At 33.8% G+C, this 17,582-nt stretch overlaps 2 protein-coding genes across 2 annotated transcripts; both read right to left on the bottom strand.

The window, feature by feature from the left end:
- Window positions 1-3,090: 3,090 nt before the first annotated feature.
- Window positions 3,091-3,481, bottom strand: LOC117930015 (calcium-dependent protein kinase 13-like). Its single transcript, XM_034850463.1, has 2 exons — window positions 3,320-3,481; window positions 3,091-3,240 (listed from the first exon to the last, which is right to left on the bottom strand). The coding sequence occupies exons 1-2, from the start codon at window positions 3,479-3,481 to the stop codon at window positions 3,091-3,093; spliced, it is 312 nt and encodes a 103-aa protein (XP_034706354.1).
- Window positions 3,482-14,129: 10,648 nt separating this feature from the next.
- On the bottom strand, window positions 14,130-17,298 carry LOC117930382 (protein SIEVE ELEMENT OCCLUSION B-like). The gene is made up of 7 exons (XM_034851010.1): window positions 17,039-17,298; window positions 16,794-16,898; window positions 16,251-16,699; window positions 15,922-16,037; window positions 15,673-15,815; window positions 15,027-15,512; window positions 14,130-14,930 (listed from the first exon to the last, which is right to left on the bottom strand). The coding sequence occupies exons 1-7, from the start codon at window positions 17,243-17,245 to the stop codon at window positions 14,289-14,291; spliced, it is 2,148 nt and encodes a 715-aa protein (XP_034706901.1). The 5' UTR covers window positions 17,246-17,298; the 3' UTR covers window positions 14,130-14,288.
- Window positions 17,299-17,582: the final 284 nt, after the last annotated feature.

Genomic DNA, 17,582 nt, shown 5'->3' with positions numbered 1-17,582 from the left:
CAAATATGGTCATTATGCTTATGAATGTAGAAGTTCCATTAATAATATGAAAGGACAAACCACCTATGTTGAAAAGAAAGATCAAGAAAAACCTATTGTGTTGTTGGCGTATAAAGGAGAAAACAAAGAGAAAAACACATAGTACCTTGACATTGGAGCAAACAATCACATGTGTGGTTTCAAAAATATGTTTGTGAAGCTTGATGAATCGGAAAGTGGCCATATTTTTTTGAAATGCATCCAAACTTCCAATAAAAGACAAAGACAAAATCCTAATTCGTTTAAAAAATAAAAGACATCAATTTATCTAGAATGTTTACTATGTGCACAACATGAAAAATCATATATTAAATTTGGGTTAACTTTTAGAAAAAAGCTATAATATTCATATAAAAAACAAAGCCTTTCAATAATAGATCAACATGCCAATTTAATTGCTAATGTGCCTATGACAAGAAATAAAATGTTTTGTTAAACATTCAAAATGATGTTGTAAAATGTTTAAAATCTTGTGTTAATGATTTCTCATAGATTTGACGCTTAAGATTTAGACATTTTAATTTTGGTGGATTGAAATTGTTAAGTAAGAAAAATATGATGAGAAACACTACAAGAAAAAAGCCTTTTGTTGACAGTTTTTCACCATCAAAGTAGGGTATATCTGTCAAGGTATGTTACTATTTATATATGTCATCTATGCCAGTGTCAAGAAAAGTTTAAATCTACCTTGACATTTACATATGTCAAGGTTGTTTCTATTTCTACCAATGATCGAATCTTTGTTAGTATGACATATGTCAATGTTTCTTTCACTTTTGTCAAGGTTGGATTCAACATATGTCAAGATTTTTTAATCATATGTCAATGTTAACTTGCTCTTCTGTTAAGGTTGCTACAATAAATGTCAAGGATAAGTATAATATGTCAAGGTTTCTAGCTATTGCAATGTCAATGTTGGGCATTGGCCATCTGTCAAGGTTGCCTATGACAAATTTAATATTATTTTACTATAATTTTTAGTTTTAATGGAAAATAAACTTGTTACCATATGAAACTTGTTTCCAAATTAAATTTGATACATATTTAATTATGATAATAATAACTAAGTCCTAAAACAATGTAAATAAACTATTACTCAAGGGAAAAATTATTATAGATACATTTGAATATTAAAAACACGATGGAATAAATCTTTTTCTACTTACTCTCTATTTTCTATATACAAAAAAAAAAAAAAAAAAACTAATTACAAATATTCAATTAAGATAATATACAAACTTAAATTGAAAAGTACAATACTATCTTCGTAAGAGGTGGTCATTAATTCTTCATCATCTTCTTCTTTTTTGCTATATTTCTTGAATACCTAGTAGGATAGACACACGTTAATAGAAAAGTAAGTAACAAGTATCAAAATAACAATTTTCAAGTATTATATTACTCAACATGCATTTTATCAAAGGAAATCAAATGAATAGCAAGGCACCCAAAGTCAATATCAAACGAGGATACAGTTCTTAATGACATACATATTCATGAAACTTTAAAATGGGAAGATAGAGAGCATACCTGTATAACAAGCATAAGTGATTCTACAAAAATAAGGTTAATTCACCAATAATAATGATAAGATTAAAGAATAATAAATAAAGAATAACTAAACCTATATTCTTAAAGTGGCAGTCATCTTCTTTGCATGGTATGGTTGCCCTCCAAATTCATCAAAACGTGTGGATGCCTTTCACAAAATCTGGTGGTGCCATATTCTTAAAGTGGCAACATTTTTTTTTTTTTTTTTTTTTTTTTACAAAAAATAAACTGATGTGTGGTGGAGGTTCAAAGTGGTAGCCTTATTCTCATCCTAGTAGCCCCAAGAAGATTTAATTTTCATTCAATGAAAGCTGTTGTTTGACGAAGTTTTACAAATCTATCAGTCAATGAAGTGCTTGCATTTTCATACTTGCACTGCCACTCTGAAAGTTCCTCATCAGTAATATCCCTAGTAGCAACTACAAGTGTAAGTAAGCCTTGTGATGAATATTTAGTCAAATGGCTCTGAGTTGTAGGCCTTACATGACTATTCCTCCCACTGTCTTTTGCAAAAATGCTAAACATTAAGAATCAACACCTTTCACCAAGACTTTCACAGTATCATTGGGGAATTTGATGACAATAGACATTCTTTTGCGCACGCTATCAAACTCATGTAGACCCAACAGATCCAGAGTGTGCAGAGGCAATTGAAATAGATTGCGCAATTAAAGCAACCCATGGCATTTTAGATGTACTTCTAAGACCTTGATTTAACAGGAGAGCCTGAACAGCAGCAAGGATTTTCTGGTCTGATGCAGCTTGATGATTGCTTAAAAATCAAAACCCTGCGAGAATATGCTGCTTAGGGAACCATCCTTTTGTAAATCAATACATATTAGAGCCCAAGTAGCACCATATTCTCACAGGGTTTTGATTTTTAAGCAAATATTGACACAACAAACTCCTAGCATTACTAATTACTAGCCTCCTAACATTACTATGCTGTTACAATACTGAAATATAATGAAACAACAGGCCCATTCTACACTGTAGGGTTAATTTTAGTATTGTAATTGATCAAAAAAAGCTACCATTGCACAAAACCAAGCCAAAATGTATGCAACATGTCCCTTGACAGTGTGATGCATCCTGGACAAGCATATGTCACTTTTCCTATATATACATGTTAGAGCACAACACATATGCTACAAGACAATATTTCTTTGATAAGGATATACTACAGCACCACAGAGTTCACCAATTTCATGTCGCCAACCAGAAACGACCACAGAAGGTTGAAGTGGTAAAAGGACAGAACCATACATGTCGTACCATAGCTACAAGGCCTCATGTTTTACTCAATTAACATATGAAGAAGACATGAATAAGATGTACTCACCCCTCCATGATCCCTTATAAGCCAGCAATCAGAAGGGACCCCATTCAACCAATAACCCCCCAACAAATAATCACAAAAGAAAGCAAGTCCAAGATAAATGGGGAATGATCCAGTACTTTTCTTGTGTGCATGAACAAAAGACTAATCTTGTGTATATGTTACTCATTCCCCAAGTTTAGAGAACCATCCTTTATCAGCTTAATGCTTAGACTGTTGAATCTCCCTCTTGAATAATGCGTAGAAGCCTTTCTCCAATCTGTTCTAGTTTTCATCATAGCCACAAATTCATCATAACTAATTCGCCCATCCTGCATTGTAAGACAAAAAAAAGTCATTTATAATCTGCTGGATGAAAATTGAGTTGATGGCAAACTACTGGATCTTTACTTTGTCTGTGTCCACTTCTTGGAAGATGTCATTTGCTACATCTATACAATCATCTGCTCCATCTTCCATCAAGGCATCCCGAAGCTCATCTCGCTCAATATAGCCATTACCATCCCTATCAAAGTAGGAGAAGGCCTTGCGAAGATGCTCATCATTGGCCATCCTTTGTAGATGGGGTTCATTAAACAGGATGTCCGACATTTCCAAGAGCAACAACGTTAAGAAAAGTCGAACCCCTGCAAGAAGAAATGGAACTCAAATTCTTGTTCGCATCTTCATCTACCAGCAGCGCCGCGACCTGGCGCATAGACCCTGACAACTGCACGAGCTCGTCGATCGCCTCCATGAGATCAACCAAACAATCCAACAATCAAACGATCAAACCCTAGGTAAATTCGGAACCGAGATCTAGGAGATCAAAGCAATAACTTGAACAGACAAAATCAAAACCCTAGGTTGAACATTCAACGAAGACAAAAAAAAAAAAAAGAAAACAATAGCAGAAATTGAAGATCTGCGTGGATCGAGGTTCGGGAGATTGGGAGACTTTGAGATTCAAAGAATCAAGAGGTTCTGGGAGAAAAAAAAAATTGAAATGTCAACGAAAAAGCCCCTTAACTAAAGGGAATTTCAAAGCATCCGACTCCCACAAACCTGAATATTGAAAAGAATTTAAAGAAGATTCATTGGAGAGTCTTTTGGGCTCTTGGTGTTTTCCACTCCACAACCACCAAGAAAGATGGGTTAATGACACGGACATACTCTTACTCAGATATCGATTCGAATAAGAATAGAATGAAATTTGGGGCTAGAAATTTGCGAATAATTAAGATGTGGCTAAGACCAGATAATCGGAAACAAATGCATTTCAATGAGTAGTTTATGCCTTAAATGTCAAAACCTAGAAGATTGCTTCTCAAAATCAAAAACCTAATTTCCCTTTCTACCACTCAGCAGGAACCATTTAGAGAGAGATTTTTCCCGAATGGAGCTGGATTGTTCTTCTTTTTTCAAAGCCTTTTTTTTTTTTTAAAGGTAAATAAAATAAAATAAACATTTTAAAAAAGAAATGAAAATAAAAATAAAAATAAAAACATAAAGTAAATAAACAAATAATAATAATAATAATAATAATAATAATAATAATAATAATAATAATAATAATAATAATAATAATAATAATAATAAACTTATGAGAATCAATTTATGGAATATATTTATAACTTTTATAATGTCAATTTTCCATAATTAATTTTCTTCTTTCCTAATGTCTAAATTTGTATGAGTTAACTTAAAAAATAAAATTTTGAAACCTGATATTATGTTGAACAATTGATAAATCAAAATTCCAAATATCTTAATTTTCAAGCTTACACAAATTTATTAATTATTTTTAAATCAAGTGCAAGTTAATTACTAATTTAAAAATAATGAAAAATGATTTATGAAAAAAAGATTATATTAATACAAACTCAAAAAAAAAATCATTAACATTAATGAATAAAAAAATACTTTATTAGTATTGATTTTATTTATATTCAGTTATAAAAAAACCATGATGTAGCAAATTTTATTTTACTAAAATTAGTGAATAAAAAATTATGCACAAAAATTTATTTTAGTGCTATTGATATAGACAAAAAAAAAATGATTTAATCATTTTGATTAAAAAAATAAAAATTGATATTTACATTACTAAAAAATTTGTCAAATTTTGACTTCCTTAATCAAAATTGATTGTTGTCACTTCAATTTATAATACTTAATTTGTAAGTAAATTAGATACATACATATCAAACAAATTATTATCATTATTGTTTTTATTTAAGTACCTTGAATACATTGACTTATAAATTATCTGTCAAGATTCTATTATATAAGTCATGAAAGAATTCAACAAATTTTATATATGTCATTATTGGTTTAAACAAGTTATATATGTCATAGTAGTTCATTTAAATAGGCAATATTGACACATATCACCTTAAGTCAAGATAATATATGTCAACAATGACCTTTTTTCTTGTAGTGAAAATTGTTAGGATAGAGTTCTTAAAAGCATAACATGATATAATAAATTTGAAATCCATTATTTATTTGATGACATTTCAATTTTACTTCTATCCATCCTTATTCTATACATTATACTTCATGAGAATTCTTACCTAATATCTCTTGTATTGTACATGATTTGGGTGTATTAGGAGTTGCATTGAAGATCCAAGTCATGAGTTTCTTACAAGTATATGATTTGTCCATAACCAATTCGTGGACCTAAGCAATCCTATAGTGCACTACTTCCTAATTGGACGATGACTAGTTTTGGCTATTAAAATGAGGTTCCCATGGTGAGTATACTAATGTGTATGATTACATATTGAATAGGACCTACAATGAGTTATAACATAAGACTATCAAGTAGTTATGACATAAGTATATATAATATATCACATGTTAAGACAAAAGATTAATTTGTTGAAGTTTTATGTTTTAGTCATATAGTTAGCTTGGCTAAGTGCATAGTTTATATTCGTAAAGCTTGTTGAAGTCGGTTACAAGTTTGTTAGAGATCTTCCTTTATATTTGTACTAGATAGTATAGATATAGATTTTAGTTGAATAGACAAAAATTCCAAAACTCTCTCCTAAAATTTCTCTAAACCTAATCATTCCTTTACTTTATTGCCCTAGAAAATTGTTTAGATTCAGAATTTTATCATGGTATCAAAGTGCATTTTTTTTTTCAATAAAGGATAATCGAGCATTAGGGACAATGGTACAAGTTCTAGTGGTGACAAATCCATCATCTTCTTTATCAAGGTTCATACCTATTAGTTTTACTTATTCTTTGTTGGTAAAACTTGATAATAATAGTGTTTGAATTTGGAAACAACAGGTTGTCTCGACAATCAAAGGATATGGTTTGCAAAGATTCATTTTTGGTAGTGGTGAGATTCTAGAAAGGCTTTTGTTGCAAGAAGATGCAAGGTCTAAGATGTTTAATCAAGAATTTCTTGATTGGGAATAATAAGATCAATTGTTATGTTATGGCTTTTATCATCAATTTCAAAACCAATTCTCCCTTGAATGGTAGGTTGTGAAACTTCTTTCCAGGTTTAAGGCAAGCTTGGGCAATATTTTTCTACCTAAACTAGGGCTAAGGTTAGTTAATTCAAAACTTAACTTTAGAATACAATGAATGGATTAGATCTTTGCTTGTTAATGAGTATTTGTCCAAGATTAAAAGTTGTGTTAATTCCTTAGCATCAGTAGGGCATTTTCTTTCTACTAAAGATCAGGTTGATGCTATTTATGATGGGTTAACTGCATAGTATGATCCCTTTTATAGTGTTAATAAACTTTAGAATGGATAGTTACACTATAGAAGAGATCGAGTCTTCATTAATGGCTCAAGAAGCAAGGTTTGAAAAGAACAAGAAGGCCTTGGACTTTGTACTAAGTGCAAATATAGCTACTAAATTTTAGGGACAAGGTAATTTGAAGAAGTGGCAAAGTAATAACTTTGGAGGTCAAGGACAAAGACAAAATTCTTGTCAAGGGTTCAATGGGAGTCAAGGTTGAAATTTTAGTCAAAGTTCTAATTAAAATTATGGTGGTAATTAATTTTAGTAGAGGAGAGTTTAATGGAGACTTTAATAAAGTCGAGGCTTTAACAATGGTTTCAATGGACAAGGAAAAGATAGAAGATGTTGGAATTCAAATGGTAAACCATAATGCTAATTGTATGGGAAGTTTGGGAATGTGATTTTAAATTGCTACTATTGTTTTGAAGGGCCTTTCGGTTTCAATTTTCAAAATGCCAATGCATTTTGAAACCAAGCCTCTCTAATGTGTTCAATGATTGCCATCCTAGAACTTTACAATGATGTAAGTTACTGCCCTAATTCTAGTGCATCCAATCATATAACTTGTGATGTTAACAATTTGAAGCATATATAAGAGTTCACTAGCCAGGATAGAGTTCACATTAGTAATGACATAAGTTTGTCCATTAAACATGTTGGCCAATCTTCATTTTTGTCTCTTTATTGTAGAAAATCCTAAATTTCTCTATTCCTAAATGTTGGATTGTATAGGTATATGCAAATTTACCATAGGCTTATTTAGGAACTAATCTAAGTGGAAACACGACTTTTAAAAACCATTTAGATTAATAAAACTAAAGAAGAACGATTCATAATTTGATTTTGTACACCTGAAGTTTTCCGCCTAATGACTCAAGCCACAACTTTAGCACTCTAAATAGTGGATTTTGGAAGGGAAGATGTCTTGCCTTTTTTTTCTTTATCTAAAAGTGAAAGATGACTCTGGAAAATCATTAGGAAACCTTAACCTCCTAAGGGGGTATTTATAGGATTTCTATAGCTACTAGGCTTAAGTAACTTAAGCCCACAAGGGTTTGGGTTACTTGTTTAAGTCTAAACTGGGTCATAATTGATTAATTAACCACAAAGGGTCATCTAATTAATCAATTTGCTTGATCTAGAAACTTTGCTCACTATTTTTTGTGTAACTATGTGCAATTATGAAAACACCCTTCTATACCAAAGTAAACTAAAAGTCAATCCAACCCTCATAAACCATGCCATCTTGGTATATGAGTTTAGAGTGGTAGGACCCATAGGAGTATTGGTTATCTTAGAATCCAATTTTAAAGTTGATTAAATATTCCACAAAAAAAAAAAAATCAACTATGCTCTAATACTTTATGCAAATAACAACGAGACAAACCTTGAGTTTATGACCTACTATCTACTATATGTGGACTCTCTATAAACTAGTGTCTATAGTCTAATAAGGTAATCTTATCACTTATCAAGATTACCTCTTCAATTCTTGAGTTACAGATCCCACTTATTGTGTGATCAATTGACATACTCTAGTTGCAATTACCATATGCCAAATTTCTATTAAAAGAAATTCTATGACCATAGTCTTCTAAATCACTCAAGGAAACACATTATCTCAATTCATGAGATATCATGGCGTTTTTATTGAGAATACCTATTGTCATCAGCCTCCATCAATAGTGACATGATCTATAAGGATATATGACCACTTTAGGGTCTCATTTCTATGTCAAAGCCTCTTGTTGACTTTGACACATGCTCAATATTCTCTCAAGTTTGAGAGTCCATGTACTATAGTAACTTGATGAATCATGATAGTTGATAACCTTACATCATGATTCATTGTAAGTCTTGTCTAATGTGTATCACATACCCTAGTGCATTTACTATGGGAAAACCATTCTGACCATTAAGACAAGTTGTCTCACCAATTAAGAGGTAGTACACTACATTCTCAGATAAATTGCCTAAATCCATGAACCGACTGTGGAGTACTCATCACTCTACAAGGAACCCATAACTTGGATCTTCCGTGTAACTCCTAATGCACCTAAGTTACGTATAATGCAAGTGATGTGACACGCATTCTTAAATAACCAATTAATGTATATAGGATAATAAATGGGAAACCAAGAAATATAAATAAATAAAATTTATAAATGTATTTTAATATGTTACATCATGTCATGCTTTCTAGGGCTCAATCCCAACACGTATAATTCTAAAATTCTCACTCTAAAGCATCTTTTACATGTTCCAAATAAAATTCTATTAAGTGTGCCTAAATTTACAAGAGATAATAGTGTTTTCTTTGAATTTCATCCTAACACATGTTCTATTAAAGATTAGGCTTCCAAGGCAATTTTAATGGCAAAGAAGGTTAAAGATGGTTTCTATACCTTTGACTCTCCACACATGATATTCAATCTAACACTATTGCTATCTCATTCTACTTTTTTAATTTCTAGTGGCTCAACTCAAGTGCTATCAACCTCTTGCAGTATAGACAATTCATCACATACTAGTTGTTCAACTAGTTCCAAAAGTTATTTGTTTGATTTGTGGCATAATAGGTTACATTATCCATTTGAGAATGTTGTCAAATGTGTACTCTCTCATTGTAATATGCCTAATTTTAATAAAATGAAACTTTTTTTTTCTATTAATCTTATTACCTAGGTAGGATTAATAAATTTCAATTTTGTTTGTCTGATATAATCTATATTGCTCCTCTTCATATCATACATTTTGATTTATGGATTTTAATACCTATTTAGTCTAGTAGTGGATAAAAATATTACATCCACTTTTTTTTTCTTACTCTAGATTCACTTAGATTTACTTGCTTAGAAATAAATTAGATGATATTCAAACTTTTAACACTTTCAAAACTCAAGTAGAACTACAATTCAATACCAAACTTAAAGCCATATAGACAGACTAAGGAGAAGAGTTTCGAGTTTTTCAAGATTAGTTGTCTACTAAAGAGATATTACATAGAGTTTCTTACCCTTATACATAAGAACAAAATGGGGTTGCTAAGTGAAAACATAGGCATATAGTGGTAAATAGGCTTACTCTTATAGCAAATGTTTTTTTTCCCTTGAAATATTGGTATAAGGCTTTTAAAGCAATTGTGTACTCATAAATAGACTTCCAACTCCTATGCTTGGTATGAAATCTCCTTTAGAGACCTTAAAACAAGACTAAACCTGCCTATAACACTTTTAAAGTCTTTGAATGTGCTTGTTACCCAAACCTTAGACCATATAATAAACATAATATGCAATTTAGGAGTGTTTAATGCATTTTACAATCTATAGTTTAAATCACAAGGGTTATAACTATTTATACCCTAATGGTAGGCTATTTATTTAAAGAGATGTCATACTTGATGAATTTTCTTTTCCTTTTTAAAAAATTGAAACAACCACCAATTGTTTCTTCAGTCTCTTAGATAAATTTAGGGTATTTAGTCATGCTACTTGTGTTACCTGATATTTCTCAATTTTTTTAAGTTTTACACCATCTAATTCTCTTGCTAAATTTTTCAAACATCTATTTATACTCTAGTTGTTAGGATAAAACTCTTAACAGTATGACATAATGTAATAAGATAAGTTCCATTAATATGTTAATATATAAAATGATTTCTAATTCCATTTTTCTATCTATCATTGCATTCTTATCTGAGCATTCGCGCTTATATTACTTTCATTGTACATGACTTGAGTGCATTAGAAATTGTATAGAAAACCTAAGTCTTAAGTTTCTTGCAAAATGATAAGTTGTTCATGGTTAGTTCATGGAATTGAACAATTCATTTGAGATTATAATGCATTACCTCCTAATTGGAGGAATAACTTATCTTAATTATTAGGATGAGTTTCCCATGGTGAATGCACTAATATGCATAATTATACATTGAATAAGACCTATGATGTGATATTAGTTTTTGAGTAATCATAACTTCACCAAACTACTATGTTGCATGAGTTTTTAACTTTGAGAGAATATTGAATTAGTGTTGAAGTTTTCAATGGTTTTGACCTGTGGGTGAGACCTTAAGGTGGTCATATTATTTATCAATTGGATCATTATTAATTAAAGTAGGTGACAAGTATTCTTAAGATAAGCATCATAAAATTTCATAAGATTGAGACGATTTGACCCCTAAGGTTATCCTAAGTACTTGTGATCATATAATTTATGGATACAATAATTTCTTAACTAAAGTTTGAAATATATTATTTGTAAACTAGAGTATGTCAGTTAATCACAAAATAGAAGGATATGATACTTAAGAATAGTAAAGGTAATCTTAAGAGGTTGATAACATTTATCTCATTAGATTACAAACACCAGTTCATGAGGAGTTTGCATGTTGTGGATAGTAGGTCATAGGCATGAGAAATTGATTTAATTTAATTTAATTAATTTCATCTTGATGTAGTTTCATAGGGTATTGGAGTAGAGTTGATTCAATTTAGTGAAGTGTTAAGTCAACTTTAAAATTAAATTATAAAGTAGTTAGTATTTTTCTTTGGGTCCTAGTAGTCTCCACTTGAGTTCATACTCTTTGTTAAAATCTTAAGGTTTATGGAGAATTAAATATTTATATGCATAAAGACGTTTTGGCAAAAATGCAAGGTTGCAAAGGATTTTATGATTATACCTATGTTTTGTTTTTTTTTAATTAGGTTAGTTAATTAATTGGAGTTCAGTAGTACTAATTAATTAATTAATTAGAACCTAATGAATTAAATTAAGTGAACCAAGCCCAAGTTGGACAAAGTCATTTAAACCTACAAAATTTTTTATATAAACTTCCTTAGGAGTTTAAGGTTAAACATACTCTTAGTCATTGTCTCCCAAAGAGCCTCCATTTCTCTCACCCTTGAAAAATGTGTCACCACTCTACACAATCAAAATTCAAGGAAGACATGATTAGGTGGAAGATCATAAGGTGATTAAGATCTTCTTTATTATCTAGATTTTGATTTAGGAACATCTAAATCAAAGGTGTAAAATGCTTTTAAACCCCTATATCTAAGTTTTTTGAATTATGAATACTCCCTCTGTGTTTAGATTTAGATCTTTAGGATATTTAGATGCATGTGTTTTTATGATTTAGGGCTTAAAATGGTCTTTCCAAATATTCCAACAAGAGGAATATGAAAACAATAGACCATAACCACATCATCATAGGTCATGAAACCTTAAGAAAAGGATGAAGACAAAGAATGGAAGGACTATAAAAAGAATGAGAACACAAAGAGTAGAAAAAAGAGAGATGAACATATAAATGAGAATAACAACCAACAGGAGGAAGAATCTTTATATGTAGAGGAAAAATAACCTAAAATTGAAGAACAAAAGTACATTTGCTGCCATATTACCTTATGATTTTCCTGTATAGAAATTTCCCCATGTATGAAAATAAAGGGAAGAAGGAGAGTAGGAACTATAAGGATAATGAATGTGGGACACTACTAATGTATGACACATGTCATTCAAAGAGCATGTGTCAACACAAATATGGACATACAATTTAGGAAGAGCAAGCAAGAGATAAATGCCAAATCAATCCCTCATATATGGGTTGACCTCACAAGCCATGGTAAACACATTTAATGTGATAAGATATATATTTAATTTGATTAAACACCACCCTCATATTTATGGCATGTGTAAGACCTTATCCCCAAATCAAGGAACCTATTGTTGGGAACCCTGGATTACTTCGTTCCCATGCCCTGAATCTCATAGGGTGCATGGATCTATATCCTTAGGCATCTTTAAATCTATTGTAGCGGAATAAAATGATAATAAAAACCATTTTAGAATAAAGATTTAGAGATTTGAACCCCACACCTAGATCTAGATGTTCCTAGATTAATTCTTTGTGGTGAAGAACATGTTTGAATAGTCTAGAGGTCTCGTATACCCAAGATCTTTTGCCCGATGACTCGAACTATGATCTTGACACTGCAAAGTGTGGGCTTTAGAAGAGTGGAAACTTTGACTCTCTCTCTCTCTCTCTCTCTCTCTCTCTCTCGTTAGATGTGGAATATGACTAACTAAAGTCATTAGGAAACCCAAACCCATAAGGGGGTATTTATAGGATTGCCCATTGGGCTTAAGTGACTTGAACCCATCAAAACTTAGGTAACTTAATCCAGCCTAAAACAGGTCCTAATTGATTAATTAATCACATAAGGCCATCTAATTAATCAATTAGTCTAATATAAAAACCTTGTTCATTATCCCCTTTGCAACCTTGCGTAATTATCAAAACGCTCTTATGCACAAGAATGAACTTAGAGTTAATTTAACCCTCATAAACCATGTCATCATGGTATATGAGCTTAGAGTGGGGACCACTAAGACTCATAGGAGTACATGCTCCCTTAGAATCCAATTTTGAAGTTGATTCAAAATTTCACTAAAGAAAATCAACTGCACTCCAATATCCTATGTAAATAACAACGATACGAAGCTCAGGATTCGTGACCTACTATCCATTGCATGCAGACTTCCTATGAACTAGCGTTTGTAATCTAACAAGGTAGTGCTATCACCTATCAAAATTATCTCTCCAATCCTTGAATTATATATCCCACTTATTATGTGATCAACTGATATACTCTAATTCTAAGGAGCATATGTCAAATTCCATTAAAGGAATTATTGTAGCATTAGAGATTTCATAATCATATGTCCTTTGGACTACTTAATGGGACACGTTGTTTCAATCCCATGAGATATCATAGTGTCTTTATTAAGAATACATGTTGCCGCCAATCTTCATCAATTGTGATCCAATCCATAGGGATATATGACCACTTTAAGATCTCATCCATAGGCTAAAGTCTCTTATTGATTTTGGTACAAACTCAATATCTTCTCAATATTGAGAGTCCATGCAATATAGTAGGTTGGTGAATCATGACAATTGATAGCCTCGCATCATGATTCACCATAGGTTCTATTCAGTGTGCATCACATACACTAGTACACTCACCATGGGAAACTCATCCTAATGGCTAAGATAAGTCATTCCTTAAATTAGGAGGTGGTGCACCATCAATGGGGCATCAAACCAATTGGTGGCGCTGCTCTAACAGGTCCTTAACTACTAGCAAGGAAAGACACATGTGCAATCTTGTGATTGCCTCTACTTGTGAAAACCAAGAAGGGGATGCAAAACTTGGCTTCTCTTCTCTCCCAAACTTTTAACTCATTATTTACCTTGGCTTATACAACATTCAACAAAAATATTATCCAATTATTGTAATGGTAACAAAGGAGTTGATATATCCTATGGGTATCCTCATGTACCACCTACTGCTTCACCATTAATTTTGTTGGCATCAACATATTCCCTCTTTGGACAGTGAAAGGAAAGGCCTCAACTCTCCAAATCAACATCATATAGAGTAATGTTTGGAAACTGAAATCATATTAAGCTTAATTAAGAACTCAAATTTTATTACATCACGCGGAAAACAGAAACAGAAGGAAAAAAGAAAACACACTGCAAAGTTATTTCAGTAGCATGCGTGCATGCCCAGTAAAAAGAAACGCGACATGAGTACTTCAGATGAGTGCGTTGATAGTGCTCTCATCGTGGCAGCAAAGGAAAGCCATGTATTTCTCCATGTTGCGGAGGCACTCCGGGCACTTCATCGTATCTGGAATCCTTCCAACAGTGCTGGAGAACTCGAAGCGACAGCAGGGGCGAGCATCTGGACGAAGATTATTATGGTAGTCAGAGCAAGCCATATCGAAACCCTTTGAAGGCACATGCTCCTTCCATGCGTCGTACTCGTTGAAGGTAGGCAAGACACTGGAGCTGTGGCCATTGACGAATACAAAAGATCCCTTGCTGAGTACAGCCCATCCTCCTTCCTTGTCGTAGCTGAGCAGTTTCTTGATTTCCCGCAGCATAGGGTCGACATCGACAGTACTCCCCAGCTGGATCTTGGAGAACATCATGCTTTCCAGTCGGGTCCAGAAGAACCAGACCATGGCAAGATCTTGCCAGCAGTAGCTGAGTTTTTCCGCAGTAATGGCGGTTGTGCATTTCCGGACTTGCTCTCTTTTGGTGCTCTTTCCCACGTACACCATCTCTAAGGGGATCCGTGCAGTCGATGCAATTGCCCGTGCGGTGGTTGTGAATTTTCGGATCCATTCCATGTCAGTTCCTCCATACAAGTAAATGTATTTTCCTTCTTTGATCTGATAAAATAAAAATAAAAAAAATCTCCAGATAAGTGAAGTCATTCATACACATGTAAAGCTAGCTGTGTATTTAGATGGGTAAAGGTGAATTACCCAGCTCAGTATGGTTGGGTCAATACCATCCACCAGCAGCTCAAGCTTCCAAGTCTCTTCCCTCCACAGAGCTTCCTCTCTCAAACTGGTGAACGGGAAGGCGGTACTCCCCCATATCCACATCATGTGGATTGCATTAGGGCTCACCACTTTCCCTTGTGGATCTAGCACTACAAGGATGGGCTTATTCCGGAAGTGCCACACCTCCCTGATGAACCTGATGACTGGCTTTTCAATTAGTGAAGGTGAGTACACCGAGTACCATGGCATCGTGGCCTGCAGAGTCTCAAACTGGTTTTGCAGGGGATCTGTCCACTCAGCAAAACGGTCCACGATTGGGATCCACACAATCTCATACTCCATCCTACTTGCATGGACCCGGGACTCATTATAAATCTGTTCAAGAATTGAGAGCTCGTCACGAGGGAAGTCTAGGCTTGATATGAGCAACAACACATTCTTCCTCCTCAGCACGTCTAAGTTTACCTGTTTTTGCACAAATAATGCATATTAAAACTTCAATTATAATATATGAGCCCGGGTGTAAATCATTTCTAATAGTAGCGTTAGTGGTATTAGTGATTTGTCTAAATGTGATTGTCCCCGATGTGCAATGGTGATGCTGTAATGTGTTTGAAGAGCAAACCCGTCTCTTTGTAGAGCCATCAAGAAGGGGCTGCAGATCCTCCTTGGCATAAATCAGTGCCTTGAGAAGCTTCATGTTGTCAATCTGAACACCCTCCAAGAGATTCAGGAGCATTTGATAAGTTTCAAGATTCATCTTCTCCTCTGCATCAAATAGCAATCTCTCATCAGCGTTAATGTTCATTTTTATGATTTTCATGGGCTGTGCAACGCTTGCTTCCATAAAATTAGAATGGCTGAGTGTTCTGACCTATGTACTGATAACAAAGTGCAAGTTGGTTGTTCAGAAGGTCCAGTATGTTTTTGATCTTGTGAGCCAAGGTGGATAGTTCCCATGTCTCATTTGTGCTGGACATGAGCGCATGCCTGAAATCATTCCAAATGTAATAAGGAAATCACGAACAACCCTAAAACAGATTCACTAGCATGCTATATAATTTAATATAAAATCAGGGGAATATGTTCATTCTATTTATCAGGAGACAGATGGAAATGTACTAACTAGTATTGGCATATTGGTAATAAAGGCCGAAGAGTTCTAGTGTGATATGTTAGCATAAATGGATAGGGAAGACATACTCATGGCCCAAGCTAGAGAGGCTTGAAATCTGAGATGCGCAAGCGATTACAGCCCTGATGGTCCAGTAAACAGCAGTGGGGATATGTGCCATTGCTGTGACAAGTGGTGCTGCATCGTGAGAAATATACACAGATGGTAGTCCCTTGAATTCAATTATGCATTTGGTCACATCCGTCATAGCCCTGATGAGATCGTTTAGAGCATCAAATCGGGGTTTCAGTGAGGCCGAGTGCTCCAAGATGACAGGCACTTGCTTAAGAATTGCCACGGATTTGGCAAGTTGGTTGGACGAGTAGATCTGAGCAAGCAGCCAGAATTCCCCATAGCTCAAAGCAAAAGCTGCTAGGGTTATCACCAGCTTTGCTTCCCAGGGAAAGTAAGATAACTGGTTGAATATGGACAGTGTGGTCGCATGAGCATCTTCTCCACTACTACTCTTGTATGTTATCTGAATACATGATTCATTAAGGAGAATGTCAATATAAATAAACAAAAAAAGGATGTTTATGAGATGAATTTTTGAATTAGTTCTTTGTAATTACCTCGCAGGCGACTCGATCAATTGTAAATGACAGTGCTTCCAGCATCGCGATGAAACTGGCCTGCTGAGTCTTATCATCCCATGTTTCCACACGGGTTTGGGCAGTCTGTGATAAAATCAAAAGCGGATTAGCATATATAAATAAAAAAATTTATAGGCCTCTACCATGGTGATTTGAATCAAATCACTTCAATGCAAACAATTCTTTCAAAACAACAAAGAAATGTTCAGTACTAGCTGTTATACCAGAAAAAGGGGATCAACTGCAGGGCTAGCACGACTCAGAATGTCCTCTACCAGCTGGAAAAGAGGTTTAACGTCAACCTCTCGGCCATCAGGAGTATGGGTTGCATAAATTTGCTTCATCATCGCGTTTTCATCGGACAATTTTATCCTGCCCCTTTCACCCCTGATTAATTGAGTTAGTGAAGGTGCTGCGATTCTGCTGGCCATATTGGGTGAGAAAAGAAAGCTTAGAAGCTCAAGGTTCGGGCAGAAGAGGGGAGAATGGATAATGTTTTTCTTTCCAACTGCCTACTCTTTATATACCCTTCACAAATGGAATAAAGCTATCACAGTTGAATCATTCTTTGCTTCCATTGTAATTAATAAATCAAAGAAGGCCTGTCCCAAGACTGACTTTGGGGCCCCCATCCCTTGTCCCCATCACTTTATTCTTCTCGAATTGATCCAGAAGAGAGGCAGTTTCTTCTTGATTACAAATGTTACAAATGTTACATTTGTAACATGATATACAAATGCTACATGATAGGATGATGGTAGCAATCGA

The sequence above is a fragment of the Vitis riparia genome, chromosome 14, assembly GCF_004353265.1.
Source record: "Vitis riparia cultivar Riparia Gloire de Montpellier isolate 1030 chromosome 14, EGFV_Vit.rip_1.0, whole genome shotgun sequence".
Lineage (NCBI taxonomy): Eukaryota > Viridiplantae > Streptophyta > Magnoliopsida > Vitales > Vitaceae > Vitis > Vitis riparia.
The sequence above is the reverse complement of the archived record's forward strand: the minus strand, read 5'-3'. Positions and strand labels throughout refer to the sequence as shown.

Excerpts from the sequence above, each read along its gene's own strand:
- LOC117930015 (XM_034850463.1), bottom strand. The coding sequence starts at position 3,481 with ATGGCCAATGATGAGCATCTTCGCAAGGCCTTCTCCTACTTTGATAGG. Across the intron at positions 3,241-3,319 it reads AAGAAGTGGACACAGACAAA|GATGGGCGAATTAGTTATGA; the intron begins GTAAAGATCCAG and ends CTTACAATGCAG.
- LOC117930382 (XM_034851010.1), bottom strand. The coding sequence starts at position 17,245 with ATGGCCAGCAGAATCGCAGCACCTTCACTAACTCAATTAATCAGGGGT. Across the intron at positions 15,816-15,921 it reads ACTTTGTTATCAGTACATAG|AGGAGAAGATGAATCTTGAA; the intron begins GTCAGAACACTC and ends TATTTGATGCAG. Across the intron at positions 14,931-15,026 it reads ACCCAACCATACTGAGCTGG|ATCAAAGAAGGAAAATACAT; the intron begins GTAATTCACCTT and ends TTATTTTATCAG.